Source organism: Pungitius pungitius, chromosome 4 (genome assembly GCF_949316345.1).
Source record: "Pungitius pungitius chromosome 4, fPunPun2.1, whole genome shotgun sequence".
In the NCBI taxonomy this organism is placed as follows: domain Eukaryota; kingdom Metazoa; phylum Chordata; class Actinopteri; order Perciformes; family Gasterosteidae; genus Pungitius; species Pungitius pungitius.
Window position 1 is genome coordinate 18,782,246 of NC_084903.1, and position 26,668 is coordinate 18,808,913.

The window sequence follows — 26,668 nt, forward strand, 5'->3', positions numbered from 1 at the left end:
AAACATCTCATCAGTCAATGGTACCAACAAACCAAAAGCAGTGCATAAGCGCAGCCATATAAGCCATATCAATTTTATTCGGTTTTCTGGTGGATCTCCTTCCCTATTTCTTTAATTTCATCCATCTTTCTTTGCTTTACGTTAAAAGACCAAAAAACAACACCAAACCTTTTTACTCCATGCTTGTTATTGTTTAGAACTTGTATTGAAGCAACAATTGGAAATAGAATGTCAGATTGTATCACTGCAATCACTGCTTTAATGTTTGTTTTTTTCAGCTGTAATAGAAAGACACAACCACGAAGAGGCAGAGCATGCTCAACCAATGACTAAGCTCTTCAGCTGTTGTGAAACAGACAGTGAATGGAGGGAGGGGTGTAGTGAACCGTAGGCCCTTCATTACAAATCTCCATAGTACATCACGTGAGGAACGAACCAAATCAAATCAATCGCATATGAAGACAGATTTGAGGGAATTAAGGTTTGTGCTGAGCCACTGTGGGTAAAAAACACTCAGGGCCCACAGTGCCTCTGCACCAATCTGTTGCTTTGGAGCATGTTCCAGCACCCATAAAGAATGTGGGATTTGTTCAGAGGCCAAAAAGGAAGAGCTACCAGAGAAACTCAAGTCTGGGCATGTCCAAATCTCCTTTCCGCGCATAGTCAAGAGGAAAAAAGAGAGAATGTGTTAAACCATGAGTGTCCCTAAAGATAAATGTTGTATCAGCATGACTAATCTGAATTATAATTTAATGGCTCTGTAAATGTAACTGTGGTCTTTTGAAAGTACAGACAAAATTGAATTGAGGGATATGAACTTTATAAGAAGGATTAGCGGTTCTGTTCTTTTGTTCTTTATCATATCATGTTAACAACCCTGCAACCCATGTGTGAAAATGACAGAGAAGCAAAGTTGAACCATTGGTAACCTTGAATTATGCAAATGAGATACATTGGTCTATTATCCAGGTGGTATGTTAAATGGTATTCTACTCCCTATTGTGTGTGAGTGTATTTGACAATCCCGTTAGAGATATGACAAATAAAGCTAGATTGAAATGGAATTAATTTAACTGAATGGAAAAGTATAATGTGACCTTCAACTTGCATAAACTCCATTAGCCATTAGTGGGGACTGCCATTTTGTACCTACGTGTGGGATGTGGACAAAAAAATGGGATATGGACAATTTTTGTATGATAATATATCAATTGATCTTTTCATTAACCTTCAAACTCAGAAATACAGAATTCAACTCGGCTAACAACGCCCCAAATCTGCAGCTTTATCTCTGGCACGGGTGTGGCTTGTGGAATAACTGGATAACCAGAGCAGACATTTATCCGAGTGGTAATCACAGTATCTCAGTCTTTCAAATTTCACGCAAGACCCATAACGACTTGTAAATGTGCTTTGCCTGCAATTCTGATAAGTTAAACTCTGGTTCTTAGAGGGTACTTCCAAAATGCTTTGGGACAATGATGTTGGCCCATTTGTAGATAACCGGGATGAAGAGGAGAGCAGAGCCAAGGATCGACACCAGGAGGAAGGCCCAAAGAAACACTCGGTCCAGGACTTGTGCTACAAATTTCCAGTCTTGAACCACCTGAAACAAAAATGTCTGGAATTAGATTAACATGTACTATTCAACTTGCAACGTTTATTACAGTGTTGTAGATGTTTGTTGGGTTCAATAAAGGATTAGTCAATCCAACTATTGATCATTTATATTGTTACCTATGGTTACGAAGCTACGAATGCACAAAATCCAACATACTCACCTCTCTGACCTTGTTTTCTTTAACCACATGCATGGTTATGTAGCGAATGGATTCTAAAGCTGCTTGCAGGTTGTGTTTGGTGTAGAGCAGAGAAGTCAGTTCAGGTGCTGAGTCCTTCATCCTGCCCCCTCTGTCTTCTCCCCCCGTGCTTGGTACTCCGGCTGTTGCGTAACGGTCGGCGTGACTGCGCATGCACAGCAGCTTGGGCAGGCGGTGCAGGAAGATCCTCCTCACCCAGGGTGCCATGTTGTGATGTGTAGAAGAGGAGCGATGGTGGATGTTGATGGCAAAGACGGTGATGACGATGGAAAGCGTGACAAAGATCATAGTAAAGACCAGGTACTCCCCGATCAGAGGGATAGCCTTCGAAGAGGAAGGGATGATCTCCTCGATGACCAGGAGGAAAACTGTGAGAGACACCAGGACTGAGGTGCAGAGAGAGATCTTCTCGCCCCCGTTGGAAGGCAGATAGAAGACGAGGATTGTAAGGAAGGAGAGGCCAATGCAGGGGATGATGAGGAAGAGCGTGTAGAAAAGAGGCAACCTGCGGATGATGAAGAAGTAGGTGATAGTGGGATATGTGGAGCTGCTGTCTGTCCTTAGACCACGGCTGCCTGTGGCCTTCACAATCTCCCATTCACCGTTGTCAAAATAGTCCTTCTTGTCCACATGGAATTCCTCCAGAGTTATGTCCACCTGGTAAACACAGAGTTAAATCATGTGTCAACCACCGGTCATGAATGACACCAATGTGCTGTGGAGTTGAGACTCACCTGGGAGCCATCGTATGTCCATGAGCCAAACTTCATTGAACAGTTTTGCAGATCAAAAGGGAAGAAGGTGACATCGATGGTGCAGGCTGACTTGTAATTTGCCGGTGGTGTCCATGATATGGTTCCGTTGTACTTAACGACCGCCTTGGTGACCGTAGCCTCAAAACGCCCATCTGAACTGTTGAAAGAGTTATAATTTATTCTTCTAAAATATTCACTGTGCTAGATTAACTTATTGTCAGAATTAATGATGAGTGGTGTGAGGATATCAGTATGGTCACACCTACGGAATTAGATTTGTCATTTCCTTGCATTTATAATGCCACTTACTTATCGTACAGCACAACGTCAGGGAGCCAGATCCGGTTGGAAGGGACTCGGATTGTTGTGATGCCCAGATAATCGTCAGGGTTCCATCTGAGTTTCCGGTCGATCCACTCCTACTTAAAAAGGAAAAATATATTAAGACGGTTTGATGTTTTGGAAAACATCCAATGATGAAATGATGAATTTTGATGACACTCATCTGTCTACAGCCAGTTTCCAGCTATCATGACTTAACATCGTAAAACCTACTTGATAACAAAACCAGCAACCAGCAAGTTGATCAACAGGTTGTGTCTCATTTGTGAAATCCAGGCAAAAGCCCACATGTAAAAAATCTGTATTACACCTATGTCTTAATTGCCGAGCGTTAGACATAGACTGCATAAAATATGGACGTTATCTCTATGACGCCAACCAGAGGTTCCTGAACAGACTTAAATAGTAATTTATTATTGGCTGGCTGGCTTTAGAGGTGATGGTAGGTGAATTATGTTACTTTCTGGATAGACCAAGGCTAGCCCCTTCCCTCTGCTTCAAGCTAAGCTAACCGGCTTAGCTTAATATTCATTCTTGTTCACTTGTTTTTTTAAGAAAGCCAAACAGAATGTTTGTTTTTTTCAAAACCTTAAACGTTTCCTTCAGGGTAGTTGACTTAGTGTGCTGTAATATTAGTCTTCCAAACAACAATTTTGCCCTGATCCAGGCCTCCGGGAAGGTTACATGGTAAGCTAATGTTAGGCTGCTTCTATACTGTAGAAATTTGATTTAACTTCCAGTACCTGGAAAAAAGGTGGAGGGTAAAATATTCTGGGCATTGGCAAGTCGAACAAAGCAGATACATCTGACACACTTTATGCAAATGACACATTTGATAGATAGACAAGAGTGCTGTGGCCATTGACCTTTCATCACCCTTTTTTGCATAATGCAATCCATCATTGTGAAAGGGAGAAACTGACCCAAAAGGCAAAAGATGGTCTGTGGGGATGAAAAAGATGCATGACGGACAGCACCACCGAGACCGTGAATAAGGCTGACAGGAGCAGTAGAGAGGGACAGCTTAGGGAGGCAGGTGCGTGGGCCCAGGGCCGAAAGGACTCATATAAATGAGGACTGTCAGTGAAATGCGACCAAGACCAGATCAAAATAGTGTGAATGGTTGCCTGTAAATGGCATTTAATGCCAGAGCATGTTTTGGAGTAAATTATTATTATTAAATGATATTAACAGTCATAACTTTACCTGCATGTATACCGATGATGGTGAAATGCAATGTTTAGGTTAGACGGGCAGCTCCACTTGCCTGTTTCATCCACACATTGGTTGTCATCTGTTGATTTTTCTCATCCTAGATCCGTGGAAAAAAACGTAGAAGTAGCCAAGTTAAATTTATCTCTCAACTATCGTACTGTTCACTGAACATTGCTGGAATGCGGTTAAGGGCCTGTGGCACAAAGACATTTATAACAACATCCATGATCAGTGTTTTCTTTCCTCACCACATCAACTAACTGGGATATGGCAAGTCCAAACTTCACACTGATGGTCTGGTTTAGGTACTCCACTGGACGGACCCACTTCTGGTAGTTTCCAAAGAGGAATTTGAAGAGCTTGTCTTCTGCTTTTGCAAAGGAGGAGAGTTTCGGAACCCCTAAAAAAAATTGAAAAAAGTGAATAGAAGCTGAATTTGAAAAAATACAGATTTTTACCTTCGTCCTTCTAGATCTCTTTATCAAAACCAGCAGCCCCTTCGGTTTATACATTAGCCCTATGCTTGAGGATCCATTTCTAGCATTGAGCATTGCTCTCACTGCATTCACCTATCTACAATTTTTAGTTCTTCTAGTTTCTGGATATCATTTCAATGGCTTGGGTTTCAAGAGGAACTAAAGCTTTCACCCTAACACACACTGAATTTACAATGGTGTATAAAAGCCTAAATGAGAGGTACATCCCATTTCCTGTTTACAGCCTGTCCTTCACCACACTAAGAAACAAATATGCCTTCTATGACTCATGTGCGTTAGTGATTTTAAATAATACATCCACTCTCAATTCAAGGTGCAGATTTTTTTTATGAAATACCAGACTGCATACCAATGGATATTGGGAGATTAAGTGATGAAGATGAATGACTTGACTGCCGTTCTGTCCATACATGCATTAAAGCATACAATACATGTAGCCATGATGTTGTTTGCAGTTACAAGATGAGGCTAACTGACCTGTTTCATATTACAGGAGGACTGTTTTAATCAAACTGGTGCATTGTGTTTCTGAAGCAGAACGCCTCGGCAGTGTAGAAAGTATTGATCACATTTTTTGAATTGCAGAGCATTTCTATTCATCCTGGTCCTTAATTCATTCCCCAACATGTCAAAAACTTAATTTACGAAAGGAGAACGTGGCTGAAAATCCACCACATGGCTGGCTAAACATGTACGGTTGTCTCAGTGTGCTTGGATCTATAAAGACGAGGCTGATACAACCTCAATCAATGACTGGATGATAAGCAAATTAATTATCACTATCAACCGCGTCTTGTTCCACTGAAATGCACACGGCGCTGTCTGCTTAAGTGTAGATTATTCTTTATTAATTATTTGTGGAAAGGAAAGTACAGAGTTAGAACTTAACTCTAACTAATACAAAAATATAATGTATGTGCAGTAAGGTAAAGGATCATACAGGCTCATTTGTCAATTATTGTTTAATGAATAAACTCATTTTCTAGGATTCCAGAGTCACTGCTGTCTGACAGATTCATCGGGCAGCATGACAAAAACGTAATCAATATCAATGAAACATAAAATATACGATGCGTGGTGTGCTACCAAAACAGACGGTGAGGATTACAGTGAGATCAAACGAAGATGACACATTGCCTAAAATATGCAAAACATCAATAACAGAAAGACACAAAAATAATATCCAATAGACTGGATACATCAACACCATACACACATGAACATCGGCATAAACATACTGAAAACATGTCTACAAGAACACTGTACGGTTGACACATGCACACACACACAATTATATACACGCTGTCATGGCAACAGCGGTGCCTGTCTCTTCCCTCTCCTACTTGTACATACAAACGGTTGATCTCTGTGTTGTGCACACTGTATTCACCTTTCTCACCCCCCCCCCCCCCACCCACCCCAGCTGATCCTCACCTTCCCACGAGCTGTCATTACAGAGTTTACTGCCCCAGCTCATCCCCTGACCCGCTCACCCGTACAGCTGTGCTGGATCCAACTCCCCATACGAGCAGAACAAAGGACAGCCGTGGTGTCCGTGTTCTGAGGACAGTTTGTTTGCCTTTTGACGACCACATGCAACCCTTATGAAAATTGTGTTTTTTACGTTGCCCACAAAGGAAGCCGACACATTCAGGGGGTGTTGTACTTTCATTTAAATTACACAGACGTCCCTGTTGCTCAACATGTTAGCGTTAGCCTACTATTTCCCTGGTTTCCTGCATTATTTATTCTGTATCATGTCGTAAGTAAAGATTCCTATCTAAAATGTATGAGGAGACAAGTCTATTTCCATTTTTGATCATTGTGCCTCTGCCTTTCATTTGTTAAAAAAAATACTGTTTGCTTAATAGCAGAGCTTAATTATGACAACTTTCCTGCAGCTGAAATTCTCATGTTCTGAGGCAAGTTGTCACTCTCTTCCCTCCATCCACTCGACTCCAACTTTTGTTCGGCTATGCCCTCCGTCACGCTGATGCTATTAAATCCTACCACGACTTTCTTTCTTTTTTTGACAAGACATTGCCGGTCCGTGGAAAACTTACGCAGTGAGTGGCACATGTGGCAGCAGCACAGCAGTGGCAGCAGCAGCAGCAGTGCGAGAGAGGTGGCTGCTCCCCCTGCTCTCAGCATCGTATCAGAGGAGTAACTGGATCCACGCAGCTGGTCCCTCGGGCAGCACAGAGCTGGAGAATGAATATCAAAGACAACGGGTTGTGATATTTGAGCTTTTGTGTACAATGGGCCCATGGGCATACAATGGGTTAGAGCTGCCCCTCTGCCTGAGGCTTCAATCGTACCTTGGGGTTAAGGGTTCAAATCCCAAGGGAACCACCACTGGTCCCCGCACCCGTAATGCTATGCAACCACAGGTCCCAGTGGATCCACTGTGTAAGCTAAACACCCTGGCGTCATCCATACTAAGTAACAAAGAGCGTTCATCACACCTTTAGCCTGTCCCTCTCTGTGGTACATCTGGCACAGTACGCACACACATGATGTGTACATACCTGCTTTGAGCGTCTTCCATTAACACACCATCCAGAGGGGCAGCGTTGGTGGAGGCGGTGGCAGTCTTGACGATAGTGCTGCTTTAGCGCTGCTCCATTCCATGCAGGTTGATTCTCTCCCTCCCTCCCTCTGTCTCCTCATACAGATGCTGCTTCACTCCGTGCTGCCTTCGATTGTGTACAGGCAGCGCACCCTGCTCCTCCTCCTCCTACCGAGAGCCCGCCCTGCCCCCTTCTCCTTGCCCTCCTGTGGTTACTAATCACAGACTGGGATGAACGCCCCCCCCCCCCCCCTCCATGCAGACACCACATCGTTCTTGTGATGTGATGCTACATTTTGTGCCGCTCTCAGTTGCTCTCATTCCACCATGTATGTGCTTCCATGGCGACGGAATAATTTAGGATTTGTATTTGCTTGATATTGAATTTTCACAATCGTCTTTAAATTTTATTAAGATTGTGTTTCTCACTTTTTATTTTTTGGCTTTTGAAACATGCCTTTTGATTTCTGTTTGATTTATTTTGTATTTTTAATTTTATTTTGTTTATTTCATCTTTAAAGGGACAGTTCACTCCATAATCAAAAATATACACATGTTATCGGTGGTGCTATTCATCAAACTAGATAGTTTAGGTTGTTGCCTAGTTTTGGAAATTGGAGGTAGAGATCCACCTTCTCGTGGATATAATAGGACTACATGGCTATATAAGGAATTATTCCACTCATATATTTTTTCAAAATCTTAGAATGACCACTGAGGCTTTATTAAGGGGCTGTAAAGGCTATAAAAGAATATCCTATGCAGACTAATTGGATTAACCTGTTCCAAAAGTATCTTTGCAAAGGCTGTGACATCGATCAATATCAATATGACAAGGTCCCTTTTCAACATTGCATGAAATCATGCAATGAGCGAATACACAGCCAAATCCGCACGGCGAAGCCCGTGTGGGAAGTAACGGGGAACGGGAGACGGTATTACGTTGAAGTCGGTCGTTTCTTCACTTGCGAGTCTTTTCTCACGCCAGATGTCATGTGACTCAGCCATCTGGTGAGGAACACGGGCTTGTTTTTTTTTCTGAAGAAAGGGAAAATTCTATCTATCTTTGGTTTTACAGAATCACTTCATGTAATAAAAAAAGCTTAAACTGAGGTAAAATTGGACTTTAAGTCTTGGAAATTATATGTAACTGAGCCCCGGCTCTCCTCTGCTTTTAACCTGTGTGATTGGTGGATTTGTGTGTGTGTCTCTCTCTCCCTCTCCCCCCCAAAGAAACTAACCAATAGATACTCAGGAAATCCTCAATAACCCGCCTATCAGCTCTGCTGACGTCATTTTGTAAAGCAGACGTCTGAACGTGGGACTATTGCGAAATTTGACGCGGTTTTGCAAAGCAGCGACGAGGTTAAAGGTGCTTCCGTTTCACTCCTCACAGGAACGAAGTGTCAGAGATCCGTTTTTCGATGGGTGAGTGTACTTTCTGTGTCTTTAGTGTGTCTGTGGGACCCAGGTAGAGAAAGTAGGAACTGAATGCTGCATGTCTTTCCCTCACTAACGTTAAGACACTTTAATAATAAAACCTCGGCGCTTTTGTTCCCTTTAAGAGAAAAGAGGTTTCATGTTATATGAAAGTTCCTTTTAAAAGGTGAAAGGAAAATACAGTACGTCATAAATGACCTCAATAAGGATAAATTATTAAAATGGGAACTTTCTGATTTGTAAATGCCTCAACTGTTGATTTAAACATTAGTTGTGATTGTCTACATGTCAATAGGGGCCATAGTTTCTGGTAAACGTATTGCATTAATCAGTAACGTCCTTATCATGGTGCACGCACAGTGTTGATGGTTTTCACCTTTTACTCATTTCTTCCAGTTTAATGTGCATGAACTGGACAAAGGTGGTTCCCTGCTGGGACTTTTCCTGAGTGGAGCGATAACACAAATCACAGTAAGTGGGCATACATACAGGCCTTTTAACAACGTCCAACCCTATATAGATTAGTTATTAGATTCAACTTGATTGTCATTGCAAAGTACAGGTACTGAGACAACAAAATGCAGTTTAGCATCTAACCAGTAGTGCATGAAAGCAGATATATCTATGTTGTATATGCAAATAATATATATGAAGAGTATGCACAGTATGAAATATACATGGAGCAGTATATTTATTAAGCAGCAAGGTTGTAATATGAATAGCATGGAGTGCAAATGTGGCATAAGCACGTTTACTGCAGTTTAACGCTAACTTGAGTAAAAAATAGGGGGAAAAGTGCAAAGAGATTCTCAAAATCCAGCTTACTTTAATACTATTTTGCAAAAACAGTATAATTTTTAAACAAATAAGCTTTAAATATAAAAAAGCAAAGCTTCCTATCTGGACTTGATGGGTTTGTCTGTTCTGGGCTTCCGTAGAATGTTGCGACTGACTCTGTGAATGGCACCTGTTCAATACGTTAGCCGATCGTGGAGAAAAACACACAAAAACACAGTTTTTTTAATAATGGTCAATTGATTGTCCGTTGTTTTATTTCCAGATGAGGCTGATCCATTGTTGCAGTGTTTTGCTGCTGCTCGTGCTCTTTCCCAGAGAATGTCAAGGTGGCAACATCTTGGTCCTGCCCATCGAAGGCAGCCACTGGATAAACATGGATATTCTACTTCAAGCTTTGCACTCCAGGGGACACAATATAACTATTGTTCGTTCTAGCAAAAGCTGGTACGTCAAGGAGGAATCCCCTTATTACAATATCCTTACAGTTCAGGTGGAGAGGAGCATGGATGAGAAGTTCATTTCAGAAATGATAAACAGCACCCTGGAATTTGAAAGAGGGGCCCTTCCGCTGGTGAATTTCCTCCACCTCACTGTAGGAGTGTTCGACACGTTTATTGATGCTCACGCTATTGTGGGTGAATTACTAACAGCGATGTTAGATGACCAAGAGTTTATGAGAACCATAAAAGAGGGAAACTTTGACATGGTGCTCACTGACCCCTGCTGGGGTCACGGTGTCATTTTCGCCAAATATTTGAACCTTCCTTTGGTTTATAATGTTCGGTGGTTGTTAGCTGGAGAGGCTCATCTCGCGATCGCTCCTTCCCCCATTTCATACATTCCCATTACAGGATCTGGAAACACTGATAAAATGATCTTTTTTCAGAGAGTCAAGAACATGATTCTGCATGTGATCACCCAAACACAACAACAACTGCTGATTAAGATAATATACCAGAAGTTATGTGACAAATATCTTGGGCCAGGTAATGACTACAACCATTTAGTGCTTAATGCAGATATCTGGCTGATGAGAGTGGACTTTGTGTTTGAGTTCCCTCGGCCCACCATGCCTAATGTTGTCTACATGGGAGGCTTCCAGTGTAAACCTGCAGAACCTCTTCCTGAACACCTGGAGGAGTTTGTGCAGAGTTCTGCAGAGCACGGTGTCATCATCATGTCTCTGGGGGCTTTTGTGAGCGAGCTTTCTGCTGATATATCAAATGAGATGGCTGCAGCTTTCGCTAAATTACCTCAGAAAGTCATCTGGAGGCACAAAGGGGTCAGACCGGCCACTCTGGGGAACAACACCCTGCTTGTGGACTGGATGCCACAGAAAGACCTTTTAGGACACCCCAAGATAAAACTGTTTGTGGCTCACGGAGGAACCAACGGAGTTCAAGAAGCTATTTATCACGGAGTCCCAGTAGTAGGTCTGCCTCTGTTTTTCGACCAATACGACAACCTTCTGCGCCTGCAAGAAAGAGGGGCGGCTAAGCTTTTGACGATTACAACTGTGGACAAAGACAACAACTTCCTGAACGCCATAGAGGAGGTGTTGAAGGATCCCTCCTACAGGATGAACATGCAGAGGCTCTCCAGGCTGCACAGAGATCAGCCCATGAAGCCGCTGGATACCGCCCTCTTCTGGATAGAGTTTGTCATGAGGCACAAAGGTGCAGCTCACCTGAGAACAGAGTCCTACAGGATGCCCTGGTACTCCTACCACTCTGTGGATGTGTTTTTGTTCTTGGCTGGAACTGGGCTGCTTGTGCTTCTAACTATTTTCCTTTTAATCAGGTGTTTATGCACTGCAATGTGTAAACGTAAGATGAAACGTGACTGATCCTACAAGGGATATACTGTATGTTGTCTGTCTGTAAATAAGGATATAAAACATATTTGATTTACTCCCCCTTTATGCAGCATTTTAACAATAGTGGCATTATTTTGTTTTGTGCACTTGCTCAATCATATTTTATATAGGTATAGGTAAGTATTTGTACAAACTAAAAACGTTGTAACAAACACCACCAGTAGAATTCTAGGAAATTGTGTAAATGTTTTAAAAGATTGTGGATTATTTTGTATGTTTTCCAGTTTATGAATGCTAAACTTTTTTTAAAGATCTGCTTCATCCCATTTTACATGCATCAGAAGATGTATTCAGAAAATGTATTGTACTTTCCGAACTAGGCAGGGATATGTATATGCTCTATATAATGCATTTTGTATGCATGCATCGAACTACTGGCATTCAACAACACACTGATGGGGGAAGGGTCTTGCTTTTTACACAAATTTTACACTTTGTGTGTAGTAAACAATGTAGTTAAACTGCTCAATCATTCAGTGTGTCATGCAAATGATACTGTTTGTTGTGCCTATATAAAATGCACTATTTTTCAGATGTTAAGTGTGTAAAAGATATCCAAATAAAGACCTTGTATGTCTAACATATTTGGGAAATAAATGTTGCTGATTGTCTCCCAAAAATGACATTCCAACAAAACTGCATTTGCTTTTGAGGTATCACAAACAATTTGTAGTTGCCCTGTTTTTGTTTTTATAACCATTGACAGTACCTTTAAATGCTAGGGACTCACCAGATATGGTGATGTCTTAAAAAAGACACTTTTGAAGATTTGTGAAATGTGCACATTTAAAAACATGAAACACGCCACACGTTACAAAGAAGGGCAGAATTTCACCTCTTCTCCTGACACTTTTCTACTAAGCTTCCCCAGAAAGGGAGAAGAATTGTTACCTCTATTGTGGGTGGGACAAAAGAAAGCAGGAAGTGTTTTATAGCCACACCCGTGGGACCCAGAGCTCTTCACAGATCTGTTTTGTCTTGTTTTGGGTTTTAACCATATGGCGAGAGACATCGAGTGCTGGTAAAATTTTCTCTGTAATCTTAAAACTTGACTTTTGGTTTATGAGAAAAGAGGAAAGGATCGTGTGAATGGAATTTCTTGCATTAGGATTATATGTTTTCTGAAGCTGGAAGCTCTTGTAGTATTCCACAGAAGGAGCATTTCCAGTTGTAAAAACACTTCTGCTCAGGTCGATTGGGGTTCAACAAAAAAAACACAGGAGGCATTTGTACACACATTTCCTGCAATACTAAAGTGGCAACTTTTGCTTTTTCTCTTTTCTTGCATTTCAGACGGCGCTGTTACAGAAGACTGCAAGATGTTTTTGTATCTGGCCTCCATCATCTCTCTTTTGGCTGGCATCATTCCAGCTGCTTGCGGCGGGAAGGTCCTTGTTTTTCCGTTGGACGGAAGCCACTGGGTGAACATGAACGTCATCATCGAGGAACTGCACTCAAGGGGCCACCAGGTTTCTGTGGTGCGATGGTCAGACAGTTGGTACATCAAGGAAACCTCACCTTTCTATTCTTCAATCACGCTCGATTCGGAGTCTGGATTTGATGAAGACTTTTTAAGTACTTTTGTGGCCCAGTTGCTGAAAATCCAGAGGAAGGGGAAGTCTGTGTGGACACGTTTTAAACTGGAAATGGAACAAGCACAAAAGGCGCTTGAGCTGCATGAGAAAACACGTAAAATGCTTGAGCTGCTTTTTGAAAACAAAGAACTCATTCAGTCGCTGCGAGATGCAAATTATGACCTGGTGCTTGCAGACCCTGCTCTACCAGGTGGGGTCATTCTGGCCCATTACCTCAGGCTGCCTCTTGTTTTCAATGTCAGGTGGACTAGTCAAGGTGAAGGCCATTTTTCAATCGCTCCTTCTCCTCTGTCTTATGTTCCAATGACAGGGACCGAGCTTTCAGATAAGATGAGCTTTCTCCAGAGACTTCTTAATGTTATTATTTTTGGTTTCACAGAATTTCAAATTGCACGTTATGTTATACCAAATTATGCCGGCTTGATTGATAAATACTTGGGTCCAGAGATGGACTTCAAATCCCTGTTTCAAGCAGCAGACCTGTGGCTGATGAGAGTGGACTTTGTGTTTGAGTTCCCTCGGCCCACCATGCCTAATGTTATCTACATGGGAGGCTTCCAGTGTAAACCAGCAAAGCCTCTTCCTGAACACTTGGAGGAGTTTGTGGAGAGTTCTGGAGAGCACGGGGTCATCATCATGTCTCTGGGGACTTTGATTGGCGAGCTTCCCCATGACCTAGCCAATGAGATTGCTGCAGCTTTCGCCAGATTATCGCAGAAAGTCATCTGGAGATATAAAGGCAACAAGCCGGCCACTCTGGGCAACAACACTTTAATAGTAGACTGGATGCCACAGAATGACCTTTTAGGACATCCAAAGGTGGCACTGTTTGTGGCTCATGGTGGAACAAACGGCGTTCAAGAAGCCATCTACCACGGTGTTCCTATCGTAGGCCTTCCCCTCATTTTTGATCAGCGCGATAATCTGTTAAGAATTGAAGTAAGAGGAGCAGGGAAGGTAATAGATATTTTTAGCATGACTGAGGAAACCTTCTTTCAGGGTATTCAGGAGGTGTTGAAGGAGCCCTCCTACAGGATGAACATGCAGAGGCTCTCCAGGCTGCACAGAGATCAGCCCATGAAGCCGCTGGATACCGCCCTCTTTTGGATGGAGTTTGTCATGAGGCACAAAGGTGCAGCTCACCTGAGAACAGAGTCCTACAGGATGCCCTGGTACTCCTACCACTCTGTGGATGTGTTTTTGTTCTTGGCTGGAACTGGGCTGCTCGTGCTTCTAACTATTTTCCTTTTAATCAGGTGTTTATGCACTGCAATGTGTAAACGTAAGATGAAACGTGACTGATCCTACAAGGGATATATGTTATCTGTCTGTAAATATGGATTTTAACACATTGGATTTAGTTCCCCCTTTACTGGCATTATTTTGTTTTTTGAACTTGCTCAATCATATTTTAGTAAAGTATCGTACAAACTATAAGCTTTGTAACCACCAGTAAGATTCTAGGAAATAGTGTAAATATGTATTATATATATATTAGGGCCGGGACTTTAGCGCTTTAATTAAGATTAATTAATTACAAAGTGAATTAAGATTAATTTCTCACTGGATGAGTTTCGGAGGACCGATTATACTGGAGCACCAACTAGCGTTCATGACTTCAGACAACAACAAACCACAGTGAACATGAACGAAGAAGCTGACGAGACCGTGTCGGGTGGCCCCGTGAATGGGAAATCTTATTATAATAAACACACGGATGGAAGCGTTGATAAGAGCGTGGTTGTGTGCAAGCTGTGCAACAAGGAATTCGCATCGAGCCTCAAGTATCACCTCAACGCAAAACAATTAGCAGCTAGCGTGGACGTTAGCCCGACTCCGGGTACAAGGACCCACACCCAACCCACACTGCACCAGATGACTGGTTTAAGGACCAGGGTAACTAAGTCCACGTCTGAAAAAATAACCAATGTTCTGAATGTACTTGAAAGTATTGGTCTACTTAAAAAAACATAGTTTACAGAAGGTCTACTTACCTATAGGCTACCTGAAGTTCTGAAAGTACTATATTTCTAAATATGCTATTGCTACACTTGTCTGCTGGAATTGGTTGAACAAAAATAAAAATCCATGTGAAAAAAATTACTCTCACTGTTCTCAGGTCATATATATATATATATATATATATATAGGTCTGCACAGAGATCAGCCCATGAAGCCGCTGGATACCGCCCTTCATATACAGTATATATATATATATGTCTATTAATATGTACTTACTTTTTGTCCTTCCTTTCATGCAGTGTTGTATTTCTACTCCACATCTGAGACAGATATATTGCAATATTGTAAAATTCATTTTGTGATGATAAACTACTCCACATGATTCCCAAGCAAAGCTGAAACGATTAGTTGATTCATTGATTTGATGAAATAAAAATGGAAACTCCTTTGATATTGAAGGAAAAATATTCATCAAACTTTTCATGTTGAGTTTCTAAATGTGAGTATTTTAACTTGCAGGTGATTTGAGGCGTATTTCATCATCTCTGAGTTTCTATTTTGCTGTTTAAGGAACCCGGATAAGTAGTTAAAAGTTCAATCTTTACAACCACACGTGTCTGTTCTAATAATCTCATTATAAAGTATTGAACAAACAGCCACTTCCCTCCAGTGACTTCTTTTAATATTTGAAGGACAGATTCTGTTTTTTAAAAGACTTCATCCTCCGTAGATGTTTCTCTTCTGTTTATCTGATAAAATCAACTTTTCAAAAAGACACAATTGACACAACAAATACACAAACACTTCATTTTTTTCCAAAGAGAAGTATCCAACAACGTGTCGGGATTGATATTAATACTGATCTCTTACTAACTGACAGAATCCCTTATGTGTTTAAAATGAATCATATTTTGGCAATAAATGTTCCTGATTCCTAATTTCTGAAATGAACATTGACAGCTTGCCAATTCAGTAAGTAAATCCATATTTATACAAAATGAATAAATCGTTTAATCCTTTTTGAACAGGTGTGTCCTGTTTGGTCAGTTGTCCCACACATTAAAATAACTAAATGTGAAAAAAACTAACATGCATTTTCATCTAAAACACTAATACTAAGACTAAATCAAAAATAGCTGCCAAAATTAACCCTGGTTTATACCCAATTCTGTGGTTTATATTACTCGTGCAACATTTGAAAGGTTGCATTTGAGATTACTGGATTACCAAGTCAGTAAAGGATAACAAAGAATTAACTTGTTTCTCTTCAAACTGGGAATGTATTTAAACTACACTGCAAAGTCTCATAGCAGCTGCCTCTTTGTGGCATTTTAAGGGTGGATGGTAGGCACTGGACTCTGTTTTTTTAAGACATTGTGTTTGACTTCCTGCAATAAACCTGTTTCCCAAGAGTTGGAGTCTCAACCTTAAGGGTGTGCCCAAGTTTGTGCTCTTATGGTCACAACAGGCTGATCACTGCCTGCCTTTTTGACAGATCAAAAGTAGATAAGAATCAACTGAGTGAGTTCTATTCATATATTATTTCACCTCAATTACATTAAATCTGTAATGTCTAATGTCAGTATCAGCGTGGTGATGAAATACTTCTTATAGCTTTGCCGCATTGCACTATAGTCAGTGAATTTCTCTTGATGACATATTCTTGCCCTGCTGTTAAAAGGTATTTGCTCTGTTCCTGTTTTTATGACCGATGGCAGTACATTTGAAGTAGAGGGATTCTGCCCCTCTTTGTTTCTAGCGTGTGGCAAGTTTTTACACGTTGCACATTTCACTGGGAATAAATAAACCCCAAAATGTATTTTTTTAAGATATCACCATATCCTGTAACACTTTTCTGCTACACTGCAGTCACGTCTTATTGCCCCCATAAAAGTGACAAGAATTGTCAACTGTTTTGTGGGTGGGACAAAAGAAACCAGGAAGTGTTTTATTGCCACACCAGTGGGACTTAGAGCTCTACGCGGATGTGTTTTGTCTTGTTTCGGGGTTTTAACCCTCTGGCGAGAGACATCGAGTGCTGGTAAAGTTTTCCCTGTAATCTTGTATCTTGAATTGTCGTTTTTGAGAAAAGAGGAAGTGATCGCGTGGATGGAATTTCTTGCACATGGATTATGTGTTCGCTGAATGTAAGCCCTTGAAATATTTCTACAGATGGAACATTTCCAGTTGCAAAAACACTTCTGCTCAGGTCGTCTGGGGTTCAACAAAAATACGACTGGAGGCACTTAGTGCACACATTTCCTGGAATACTAAAGTGGGAGCGTTTGCTTTTTCTCTCTTCTTGCATTTCAGACGGCGCTGTTTACTGAAGATTTCTGCATGATGTATGTGTCTCTGGCCTCCATCATCTCTCTTTTGGCTGGCATCATTCCAGCTGCCTGCGGTGGGAAGGTTCTGGTATTCCCACATGATGGCAGCCACTGGGTGAACATGAAGGTACTTGTTGATGAGCTGCATTCAAGAGGGCATGCGGTGACTGTCATTCGAGCGGCAGACAGCTGGTACATCAGTGAGACCTCGCCTCATTACAGCACCGTCACGGTGGATGTTGCCGGTGGTGCAGATGAGGCCTTTTTTCGCCTCTTTGTCTCTCAAGTTATTAAGATCAAACGAAGCAAGTCGTCAGCGTGGGCCCGTTTTGCTTTGGACATGGAGCTAAAGGACAAGTTCTTTGAATTACACAAGAAAATCTGCGAAGTGGTCACGTACATGTTGGAAAACAAAGAGTTGATGAAGTCCTTTCGAGATTCCAAGTTTGATGCTGTTTTGACGGATCCCGCCAACGGAGGAGGAGTAATGCTGGCTCACTATCTTGGGCTGCCGTTAATGTTTAATGCTCGATGGACTGTTCACGGTGAAGCCCATTTTGGTATTGCACCCTCTCCCCTTTCCTACGTACCACTTCCACCGTCAGAATTAACGGATCAAATGACTTTCTTTGAGAGGGTGAAAAATGTTGTTTTTTACACCATGAGGATGCATCTGTACAAGCAGATAGTGGCACCACATTATTCTGCATTGGCCAGGCGCTACTTTGGTCCAGATGTAGACTACTTCTTCTTGTTTCAAGCAGCAGACCTGTGGCTGATGAGAGTGGACTTTGTGTTTGAGTTCCCTCGGCCCACCATGCCTAATGTTGTCTACATGGGAGGCTTCCAGTGTAAACCTGCAGAACCTCTTCCTCAACACTTTGAGGAGTTTGTACAGAGTTCTGGAGAGCACGGATTCATTATCATGTCACTTGGGACTTTGATTGGAGAATTTCCCAGTGACCTAGCTGATGAAATAGCTGCAGCTTTTGCTAAATTACCGCAGAAGGTAATCTGGAGGTATAAAGGGGAACGACCGGCCACTCTGGGCAACAACACTTTACTTGTCGACTGGATGCCACAGAATGACCTCCTGGGACATCAAAATATAAAATTATTTGTAAGTCACGGAGGAACAAATGGAATATATGAGGCCATATATCACGGAGTACCAATGGTAGGCATTCCCATTGTTTTCGATCAAGCCGACAACCTTTCTAGACTCAGAGCAAAGGGCGTTGCAGAAGTTATGGATGTTTCTCAATTGAACACCAAAAACTTCCTGAATGCAATGCAGGAGGTGTTGAAGGATCCCTCCTACAGGATGAACATGCAGAGGCTCTCCAGGCTGCACAGAGATCAGCCCATGAAGCCGCTGGATACCGCCCTCTTCTGGATGGAGTTTGTCATGAGGCACAAAGGTGCAGCTCACCTGAGAACAGAGTCCTACAGGATGCCCTGGTACTCCTACCACTCTGTGGATGTGATGCTATTTTTATTGACAATCGCAGTGGTTGCTTTGTTATTGGTTGCCGCGTTACTGTGGTCATGCTTTAGATTGTGTTGCAAAAGAAAAGTAAAATTGGACTAAACAGCAAAGAAGGAATGATCCGTTTTGACATTGGTTAATGTTTTGCTATGTGACCGCCAGTCTAGCTGTGATTGGTTAAACATTGAAAGGAATATATATTTTTTACTTGAAATGTTCCTCTGTCTTTCTGTTGTAAGTAACCTGTGATAAAAAAATAAATCAACTAGAGAAAAGACCATTTTAAAGAGCAGTAAAAAGGTTCTTACCATTCTGTGAACTGACTTTGTTTCTAGCTGACTATTTGTCTGTCAAACACACACTAAATGTGTGAAAGTGAAACATAGTTGGACATTTGAGGAAATGTCCGTATCATAGTGTTTTTTTTTACTCTTGTACAGATCAGACTAACTTTCATTTTTAGAGATACTGGAAAGCATTGTTTTAACTTTGGACTGAACCAGGCTGACTGCTTCCTCCCTGGTTACAAACTACGCTCAACTAAGCCCCTCAACTGTTGGGACGAAAAAAGGCACAAGACCGGTTACATATTAAATGGTAAAACAGAATAATCACGTTTTTTAAAAATAACCATATTTACGGAAAAATGCAGCATCATTCACCATTTAATACTAAATATAGAATCTGTGTTGTGGAAAAGTACTTTCAAGCAACAATTCTTGACAACAATTACAAAAAGTCATAGTAAAGTCTGTTGAGGGTATTTGGAAAGTGTCCATGCCTGCAGGGCAGGTGTGTTGGGTGGTGGAAGTCCCCCCCCTCAGACCGGCCTGATACCACGCTGATTGAGTGGGACATTTTCTACACGCTGAGTATCTTCTTAAGCCTTAACGCATTGCGCTCCTTGATACAATATGAGACCCGCACAGATGCAACAGAAGAGGACTATGCCTACAAGCTGGAGTACAAACAAGTAGAGCAACACTTTGTTTGTGGTGTAAGTCCCCCTTCTCAGGACGTCCTGGTCCGCAGGGAGCTCATCCTAAGCACAGTGAGCTCGGCTACATCTGCATTCTGCATCTCCACCTCCTGTTCGCAGCTTTCTCTCATTACACACACTATGAGACCCACACAGATGAAAATGAGGAGCATGTCTCATTTTAATATGGCCTTTAGATTACATTTCATTACATATTATGTTGGGATAATTTAAAATAACGGTTGTGCATCATCCGTAACCAGGGCCGGCGCTAGCCATTTGGGTGCCCTAAGCACAAATGCTTGGTGGTGCCCCCCCCCAACCAACAAACCAACCAACCACAGGAATAACAACCATTCAGAATTTCTAAGTTAGGTTCTCTTTATTCCCCAAATAACTTCTAAACATAAATAATTTACATAAACAAACATTAAAAGAAATAAATTATATAAAAGATAAAATTATAAATACCAAATACCACCACAATTACTAAAAACAGATTTGGAACTGAACATTGTAAACGCAGAAAGTATTTAAGTATATAACCGTATAAGTAATAATGTGCACATTTCTTCAGTAAATAATATACATAAGTACAAATAATAATAATAAAGTGCAAATTTTAAAATGCAAATAACCATACATAAGTACAAACTGCACTGTAGAATTTACTTTACCATCTCTATTCTGCTATCCGATAGAACTATATTACAAACATTTTCACTACCATCAGTTGTCAAAGGCCCTACAGAGGCACACGCAAAAAAAGCGTCCTGAAGTGCCGCACAGGAGGTTCCCCTTTTTCTAGACTAATTTGGTCTTGGTCTTTTACTTTGTATTGCTTTTGAATATTAACATGCTTTAGACATATTTTATTTGTTATTTATACTAGTAGCCTACTGTGATGATTTTTCACGTCCCAGATTTTTTGATGCCCCCCCAGGCACTTTGTGCCCTACCGTAACAAATCTGTTTGATCTGGAGCCTTGTTGTAGAGTATCTTTGGCTCTGGATGAACATGCAGGGTATGCAGCAATTTCTACAGTTAATGGGCTTCAGTGGTGCTAAGCCAACAAGCAAATAAGAAAAAGGTCAGAGTTGCATAACTGCCGTCTGTGTAGGTGTCAGCAGATGTGCACAGTAAATAGACCAACGTCTTCTCGACAAAGGATGTGGTAAGACACAAAGGCGTCAATAGCCTGAGAATCGACAGGCGTTGTGTTCCTCTGCAGATTGCACCCAGTTGTTCTGCCACCGGGCTAAAGGCATCAAAACAGGATGCTTAATGTTTGCAAGCAGGAGAAAGAGTTGAACATTGCAGGTCATGCGCCAAGCCTACTTAAAGGTTTTCATCTTTGGAGCAGGAATATATGGTTGGAAGACAAACATGCTAAAACAAGGTGAAAAGATTGTCAGATGACCCATAACACCATGTGCTCTATGTGATGTCGTACTAAGGTAGAACATTATTGCAGTTTTTCCAATAGCAAGTTTTGGTATTTAACACAAGTCCATAGTTTCAAAGGGTTTCAGCGTATGTGCCCAGAACCCAGACCAGTCTCTCCCCCATAACGGATGTGGTAAGACACAAAGGCATCATCAGCCTGAGTATCTGCAGGCAGGCTTTGTGGTCCTCTGTAATCAGCACCCCGTTTGTAGCATATTAGTTATGCTGATTGTTCTGCTGTTTTCTTTACAAGTTTTGGTATTTAACACAAGCCCTAAGTTAAGAGGATATTCATTATGTTACATTAATGTTTTATCCCACCATGGTATTTTTAAACATTGCTTGATAGAGAGATGTTACAATCATGTTACGTTTGCGTAGGTTTCAGAAGATGAGCACAGTAAGCAGATCTGCCTCTTCGCCACAAAGGATGTGGTAAGACGCAAAGGCGTCGATAGCCTGAGAATCTGCAGCCTTTGTGTTCCTCTGCAGATTACACCCAATTGTTCTGCCATCGGTGTAAAATCATCACAACAGGATATTTCATGTTTGCAAACAGGAGACAGAGTTGAAACCCATGCAGGTCATGCGCCAAGTCTACTCAAAGGTTTTTATCTTCGAAGCAGGAATATACTATGGTTGGAAGATAAACATGCTAAAACAGGGTGGGCCTCTGGGTCATCCTCAGATGTAGATGATCATCCTTGGCACCACAAGGTTATTAACACTGACGCACAAATATCTTGATAATCAGATGATCCATAACGCCATGTGCTCTATGTGAAAGAATATAGACTCTCTGTCGTGCTAAGTTAGAACATTATTGCAGTTTCTAGAAAAGCAAGTTTTGGCATATAACACAAGTTCAAAGTTAAAGGGATATTCCTCATCTTACCATATTATTTTGTCCCACCATGGTGTTTGTAAAAGGTTTCTTGATAGAGAGATGTTACAATCACACCTGGTTTTACAGCTGAGTTCATCACATGTTAAGACAAATTCAAGTTCCCAACAGTGCAGGTTTGTGAGGATTGTGGAAAACTACTGACTAAATGCTATTATGATGTGACTGATAATTCTTTTTTTTACTAAAATGAATAAATGATTATATCATAAAACAATAACAAAAAAGAAAAACACTGAAAAGTCTGTTACAGAATATGTGTACATCCCACTATTAACTTGTTGCAGCAACATGTTTTTACATCTCCAGCTGTCCAAAAGGTAAATCATTAGGAATATCAGTTCAGTCTGGAGACAGTTGCTATCTAGGAGTGAAAACAAAAACATTGAAAAGGGAAATTTCATCACGATGGAACGTCTTCATTTTGCACACATACACTATTGTACAAGTCACATAATAGTAGATCAGATCACTATGCCCTGACTCGTGGATTCCACTTGTTTCATTATAGCCAATACAGAAGGCACAAAGAAAACGTCCATGTTAAAAAGTGTGTGTAAAACTTGAAAACACTGAGAAAGATGAACTGACTTTGTTTCTAGCTGATGTAATGGAACTCAAACCTGTGGACTGAAGCAAAAAAGTTGTGGAAAACCAGTCTTATCAATGTGGTCAAACCTTTTAACGAAACTTCAACAACCAAGGAATAGAAGAGAGTTCTTTTATTTCTTTTCTTGCAAGCGGAGAGAAGTTTTCACAGACACGTATCACAGTGACAGTGGAAAATACTGTGAATAAAACGTACATCTTTTATCCTATTCTGAAAATACGCCTCAAGGGGCCAACATCAGACCATGTTCGAGCTGTTGTTTAAGATAAGACGCTGGCTCAGGTCAACCTTGGGTCAAGCAGAACTGGTTTAATGCTTTTCAGGTATAGACATAGTGAAAGAGAAAGTTTGGTTCTTGGATCAAACTTTAGAAGAAGTCGTCATTGAAAGCTGCGTACATGCATACAAACAGTTTCCTTTTTTTTCACTACGACTAATACAAAGTTATTTTACCATTACATTTCACCCTTTTGATTGCTTAATGATCACACTAAACAATGTAAAATAACCTTGTGCAAAAATGAAAAACAGAAGATAAAATGGACAGTCAAAACCAGAAAAATAAACCATGAAAAACAAAACATGAATAGTAACAATAAAACATAAGAAGTAGAATGTGAAAAAAATTATAAAAGTCAAACAAAGAAAAACACTCACACTAAGCTCTCACGATGTCGTCTACGTCAGGGTCAAAATATAGGATGGAATTGGAATGGAGTTTGTTGATATCGGAGTCAGAGGGAGACAGCAGTGACATCATGTACAGTGGTGGGGTTCGACCCTCTAGGGCTCCGCTATACTTTCATCAGGGGCTGTATTGTTGGCAATACATGTACAGAAACCTCCAAAGGTTTTTCAGAGGCGGCCTTTCTCAGCTAAGAACAAATCTAAAGCCATACGATTCTGCCAGGTCGTGAGTGAAGAAGCATCTACCACAGGGCCGGGTCTAGGCAGGGGCAAGAGGGGGCCTGGCCCCCTCAAATAAATGTTGTGCCCCCTCAAACTAGGTGCTGGAGCTAGGTGCTGGAGCACAATGCCCCCTCAAGATTTGTGGCTGCCCCCTCATACATGTCTGTCTAGACCCAGCCCTGATCTACCAGTCCAGCATTTCCTTTCACTGCATCTCTGGTGTAATTCACAAATCTCTGTTGGTTGCTGTGAGATGGACGAGCAGATTGATACTACCTTATTTGTGTGTTGAATTTAAAGCTGGCGCCAACAGCCGGTCGGCTGAACTTAACATGAAGACAGGAAAACAGGAGAAAAGAGATTTCCCTGTTTCTCTCTGGGTTATGTAACGGACTACTTCTCGCGGTGGTTTCCTGAAGTCTTTTCCGGTTGCATGGCAACTGCTTACATGCAAGTTAAAATCTAACATAACCACTCATAGTTGTTTTTTACACTTGTTGAAATTAACCAGGCTAACTGATGGAAGCCCATTTCCGCCACAAAAAAAAGAAGGGTTAGAAAGTCGAAATTATGACTTAAAAAGTTGAAATTATGATTTAAAAAGTCTAAATTATGACTTAAGATATGTGCATGCGCAGCTTCCGTGACGCGGTCAAAATGTCGCTGGTTTTGCAATGTATACGCTATCCTTTCTTAAAATGTAAGATGTTATACATGACCATACGTTATCTTAATGAGTTCACTGTTAACGCTAAGCACGTTACAAGATAGAAGTTAATGTAGTTTTGGCTACAATATATTTTCACCGTTGATGAACCATGTTCCCCTGAGGTAACGTAACGTTAAATGTTCGTAAACGGAAATGAAAACTGTCAGTAATCAGCGATGTGTTCTGTGTGTTTCTCAAAGGAGGATAACATCAACGCTTTAAACAATATTTGGTACGTGTTGAAATATCCCATGAACGTCATTACAACGCAATGCGTTGACTCGGCACGCGAAAGCTATTGTTGGCATGACCAAGACACTCGTCATTGTACGCTTTATCCGGTCCTTTTTTTGTCTATGGCCCGGGAAACGTCAGTGATGTTGATTCATACACGGAAATTAATACTGTTAGTAATCAGTGATGTGTTTTCTGTATTTCTCAAAGGGGGATGTCGTTACAGCAACATCAACATAGCTACTGGTTTTTCAACTACTGGTTTGTCTACGCGTGCATGTTTGTTTTCCCCCGACAGGCAGATGTTGTCTGCCTCGGTCACCTGATTCGTCACACATATTGCTGAAAATGTTCAAAATGCATCCCATATCCAATGCAGCGATTATGATTGTATAAGTGAGCACTACATCACTGCCACGTATAAAGAAATAAATAAAATAACATACATTTATTAAAAGATCGCCACAACCTGGATTCAAACCCATGCAGTCGAGCAAAACAGCAACACTTTATAAGACGGCGGCGCTACGCCGTCGGCCAACCGAGCTGTCAAGTGCCACTGCTGATTTCATAAAATTGCACATCATCAGTGGCAAGAAAACCTTTTGGTTCAGGGTGAGCCAAGACAGAGGTTGCGCTAGCGGTGTCGACGATGGGGGGGGAGGGTGCTTTTGCGTTGTAAATGCCGCGCTGACTGAAAACATGGACGGACGAGCCGGAAAAAAAACGACAAAATAAACGCACAGGATGAATTTTATTTTATTTTTTTTATTTTTTTATTTTACCATGCAAAGGCCCGCGACCCACTACAAACGGGTCCGCGACCCACCAGTTGAGAAACACTGGCTTAGAGTGTTTACGGGTGTTTTTTGTACTTTTTGTAAACTGTACTTGTACTTACACATAATTACACATCGTCAGTGGCTAGAAAACCGTTTGACCTTTGGAAGCTGCGCATATCTTAAGTCATAATTTCGACTTTCTTAAATCATAATTTCGACTTTCTAACCCTTCTTTTTTTTTGTGGCTGAAATGGGCTTCCATACTAACTGCTTCCTCCCTGGTTACAAAATTTAAACTCAACTAAGCCCTCCAACTGTTGGCTGAAGCCTCATATTCAATGGCCAAACATATTATCCATCTTCTTACCTAAAAAACTGTAACAAAAAAGCCCTCAAAAGCTGTTAAGTCGCAGCACTCACATATGGGACGAACCAAGGCACAAGAGCGGTTACATATTAAATGGTACCCCTCAGACCGGCAACGTTCAGTAGGTTGACACCTCGTTCACCCTGAAGATCTTCTTCAGCCGGACGATCTCCTTCAGCCTGAATATCCCTGCCTTCACAGCAGCATGTTTTGAATACATACACTATGAGATATATGCAGAAGATGAGGAGGAAGACCAGGCCTATACCCTGGAGTACAAAAGAGTAGAACAAAACTTTGTTAAAAAAGAGCATTTTTGTTTATCAAAGTGTATTAACAGAGCTCTATTAATTTCTATAGGCCAATAGCATTAAATCATGAATTCATATTTTTCAACCAGGCATACTCAGAGGACGAGGTGTTTTTGCTCCACCGATAATAAGAATTCTTTGAACTAGAAAGCTTTCAACTCACCTGAGAAGTAGCATAGAACTCCTGTGAGCGGCTCATCAGTTGTTCTGATGAGGTTACATTTCCAGTTGGCTCACACCAATTCAGCGAAGGTGTCTTGTTAATCTTTACATATCTACCCTTCCAGGTTGTCATGGCACAAGCAAAGTATCGGCCATCGAAGAACAACAAAATCAGCCACACAATAGCAGGACCGAAGCTAAACATGGTCTTCTTGAACCACTTGTCACGTCTGCATTTTTGAATGATCAGCATCAAGATGAAGTTGAAAAGGGCAGGAAGGATAAAGAATGCTGATGAGATTACTCCGTTCTGTGTAGGTTTACAAGGACACTGAAACTCCACCTCCATCAGCTTCTCTAGTCCCGTTTGGATGAAGCCCAGAACTACATTTGCTAGCAGTGGACGCTTACTAAGATCCTTTGTCAGCATGCCGAAGAATGTTGGTTCCTTTTCCATTCTAGATTGAGCAAAAGGCAACCGGTGCAAAAAGCCCAAAAGATGGTCAAGCGTTGTGAACACCTTGGCAACAGATAAGCAATGTGAAATTAACACATCCAAGAGTATG

The 26,668-nt window shown here is 41.3% G+C and overlaps 5 protein-coding genes across 7 annotated transcripts in view; 3 read left to right on the top strand and 2 right to left on the bottom strand.

Moving 5' to 3' along the window:
- LOC119227129 (UDP-glucuronosyltransferase 2C1-like) overlaps nucleotides 1–26,668 on the bottom strand; it is a 76,706-nt gene that overhangs the window by 2,984 nt on the left and 47,054 nt on the right. The window lies entirely within an intron of this gene.
- chrna5 (cholinergic receptor, nicotinic, alpha 5) lies at nucleotides 60–7,413 on the bottom strand. The gene is made up of 8 exons (XM_037485648.2): nucleotides 7,158–7,413; nucleotides 6,693–6,833; nucleotides 4,381–4,532; nucleotides 4,185–4,229; nucleotides 2,885–2,994; nucleotides 2,555–2,732; nucleotides 1,782–2,477; nucleotides 60–1,606 (listed from the first exon to the last, which is right to left on the bottom strand). The coding sequence occupies exons 2-8, from the start codon at nucleotides 6,778–6,780 to the stop codon at nucleotides 1,448–1,450; spliced, it is 1,428 nt and encodes a 475-aa protein (XP_037341545.2). The 5' UTR covers nucleotides 6,781–6,833; nucleotides 7,158–7,413; the 3' UTR covers nucleotides 60–1,447.
- Nucleotides 8,510–11,811, top strand: LOC119195188 (UDP-glucuronosyltransferase 2A2-like). Of its 2 annotated transcripts, XM_037449933.2 has the most exons (3): nucleotides 8,510–8,626; nucleotides 9,035–9,109; nucleotides 9,699–11,811. In XM_037449933.2, exon 3 carries the CDS (start codon nucleotides 9,699–9,701, stop codon nucleotides 11,280–11,282), a length of 1,584 nt encoding a protein of 527 aa, XP_037305830.2. In that variant the 5' UTR covers nucleotides 8,510–8,626; nucleotides 9,035–9,109; the 3' UTR covers nucleotides 11,283–11,811. The 2 variants fall into 2 exon arrangements, with proteins under 2 accessions (XP_037305830.2, XP_037305838.2); XM_037449941.2 differs by lacking the exons at nucleotides 8,510–8,626; nucleotides 9,035–9,109 and having other exon boundaries at nucleotides 9,794–9,880; nucleotides 10,323–11,793.
- Nucleotides 9,833–14,410, top strand: LOC119195203 (UDP-glucuronosyltransferase 2A3-like). The gene is made up of 2 exons (XM_037449954.2): nucleotides 9,833–9,880; nucleotides 12,606–14,410. The coding sequence occupies exon 2, from the start codon at nucleotides 12,632–12,634 to the stop codon at nucleotides 14,207–14,209; it is 1,578 nt and encodes a 525-aa protein (XP_037305851.2). The 5' UTR covers nucleotides 9,833–9,880; nucleotides 12,606–12,631; the 3' UTR covers nucleotides 14,210–14,410.
- On the top strand, nucleotides 16,740–19,025 carry LOC119195166 (UDP-glucuronosyltransferase 2A1-like). Of its 2 annotated transcripts, none has more exons than XM_037449894.2 (2): nucleotides 16,740–17,016; nucleotides 17,183–19,025. In XM_037449894.2, exons 1-2 carry the CDS (start codon nucleotides 17,002–17,004, stop codon nucleotides 18,788–18,790), a joined length of 1,623 nt encoding a protein of 540 aa, XP_037305791.2. In that variant the 5' UTR covers nucleotides 16,740–17,001; the 3' UTR covers nucleotides 18,791–19,025. The 2 variants fall into 2 exon arrangements, with proteins under 2 accessions (XP_037305791.2, XP_037305800.2); XM_037449903.2 differs by having other exon boundaries at nucleotides 16,740–16,910.

Excerpts from the sequence above, each read along its gene's own strand:
- chrna5 (XM_037485648.2), bottom strand. The coding sequence starts at position 6,780 with ATGCTGAGAGCAGGGGGAGCAGCCACCTCTCTCGCACTGCTGCTGCTG. Across the intron at positions 4,230-4,380 it reads TATCCCAGTTAGTTGATGTG|GATGAGAAAAATCAACAGAT; the intron begins GTGAGGAAAGAA and ends CCACGGATCTAG. Across the intron at positions 1,607-1,781 it reads AAGAAAACAAGGTCAGAGAG|GTGGTTCAAGACTGGAAATT; the intron begins GTGAGTATGTTG and ends TTTTTGTTTCAG.
- LOC119195203 (XM_037449954.2), top strand. The coding sequence starts at position 12,632 with ATGTTTTTGTATCTGGCCTCCATCATCTCTCTTTTGGCTGGCATCATT.
- LOC119195188 (XM_037449933.2), top strand. The coding sequence starts at position 9,699 with ATGAGGCTGATCCATTGTTGCAGTGTTTTGCTGCTGCTCGTGCTCTTT.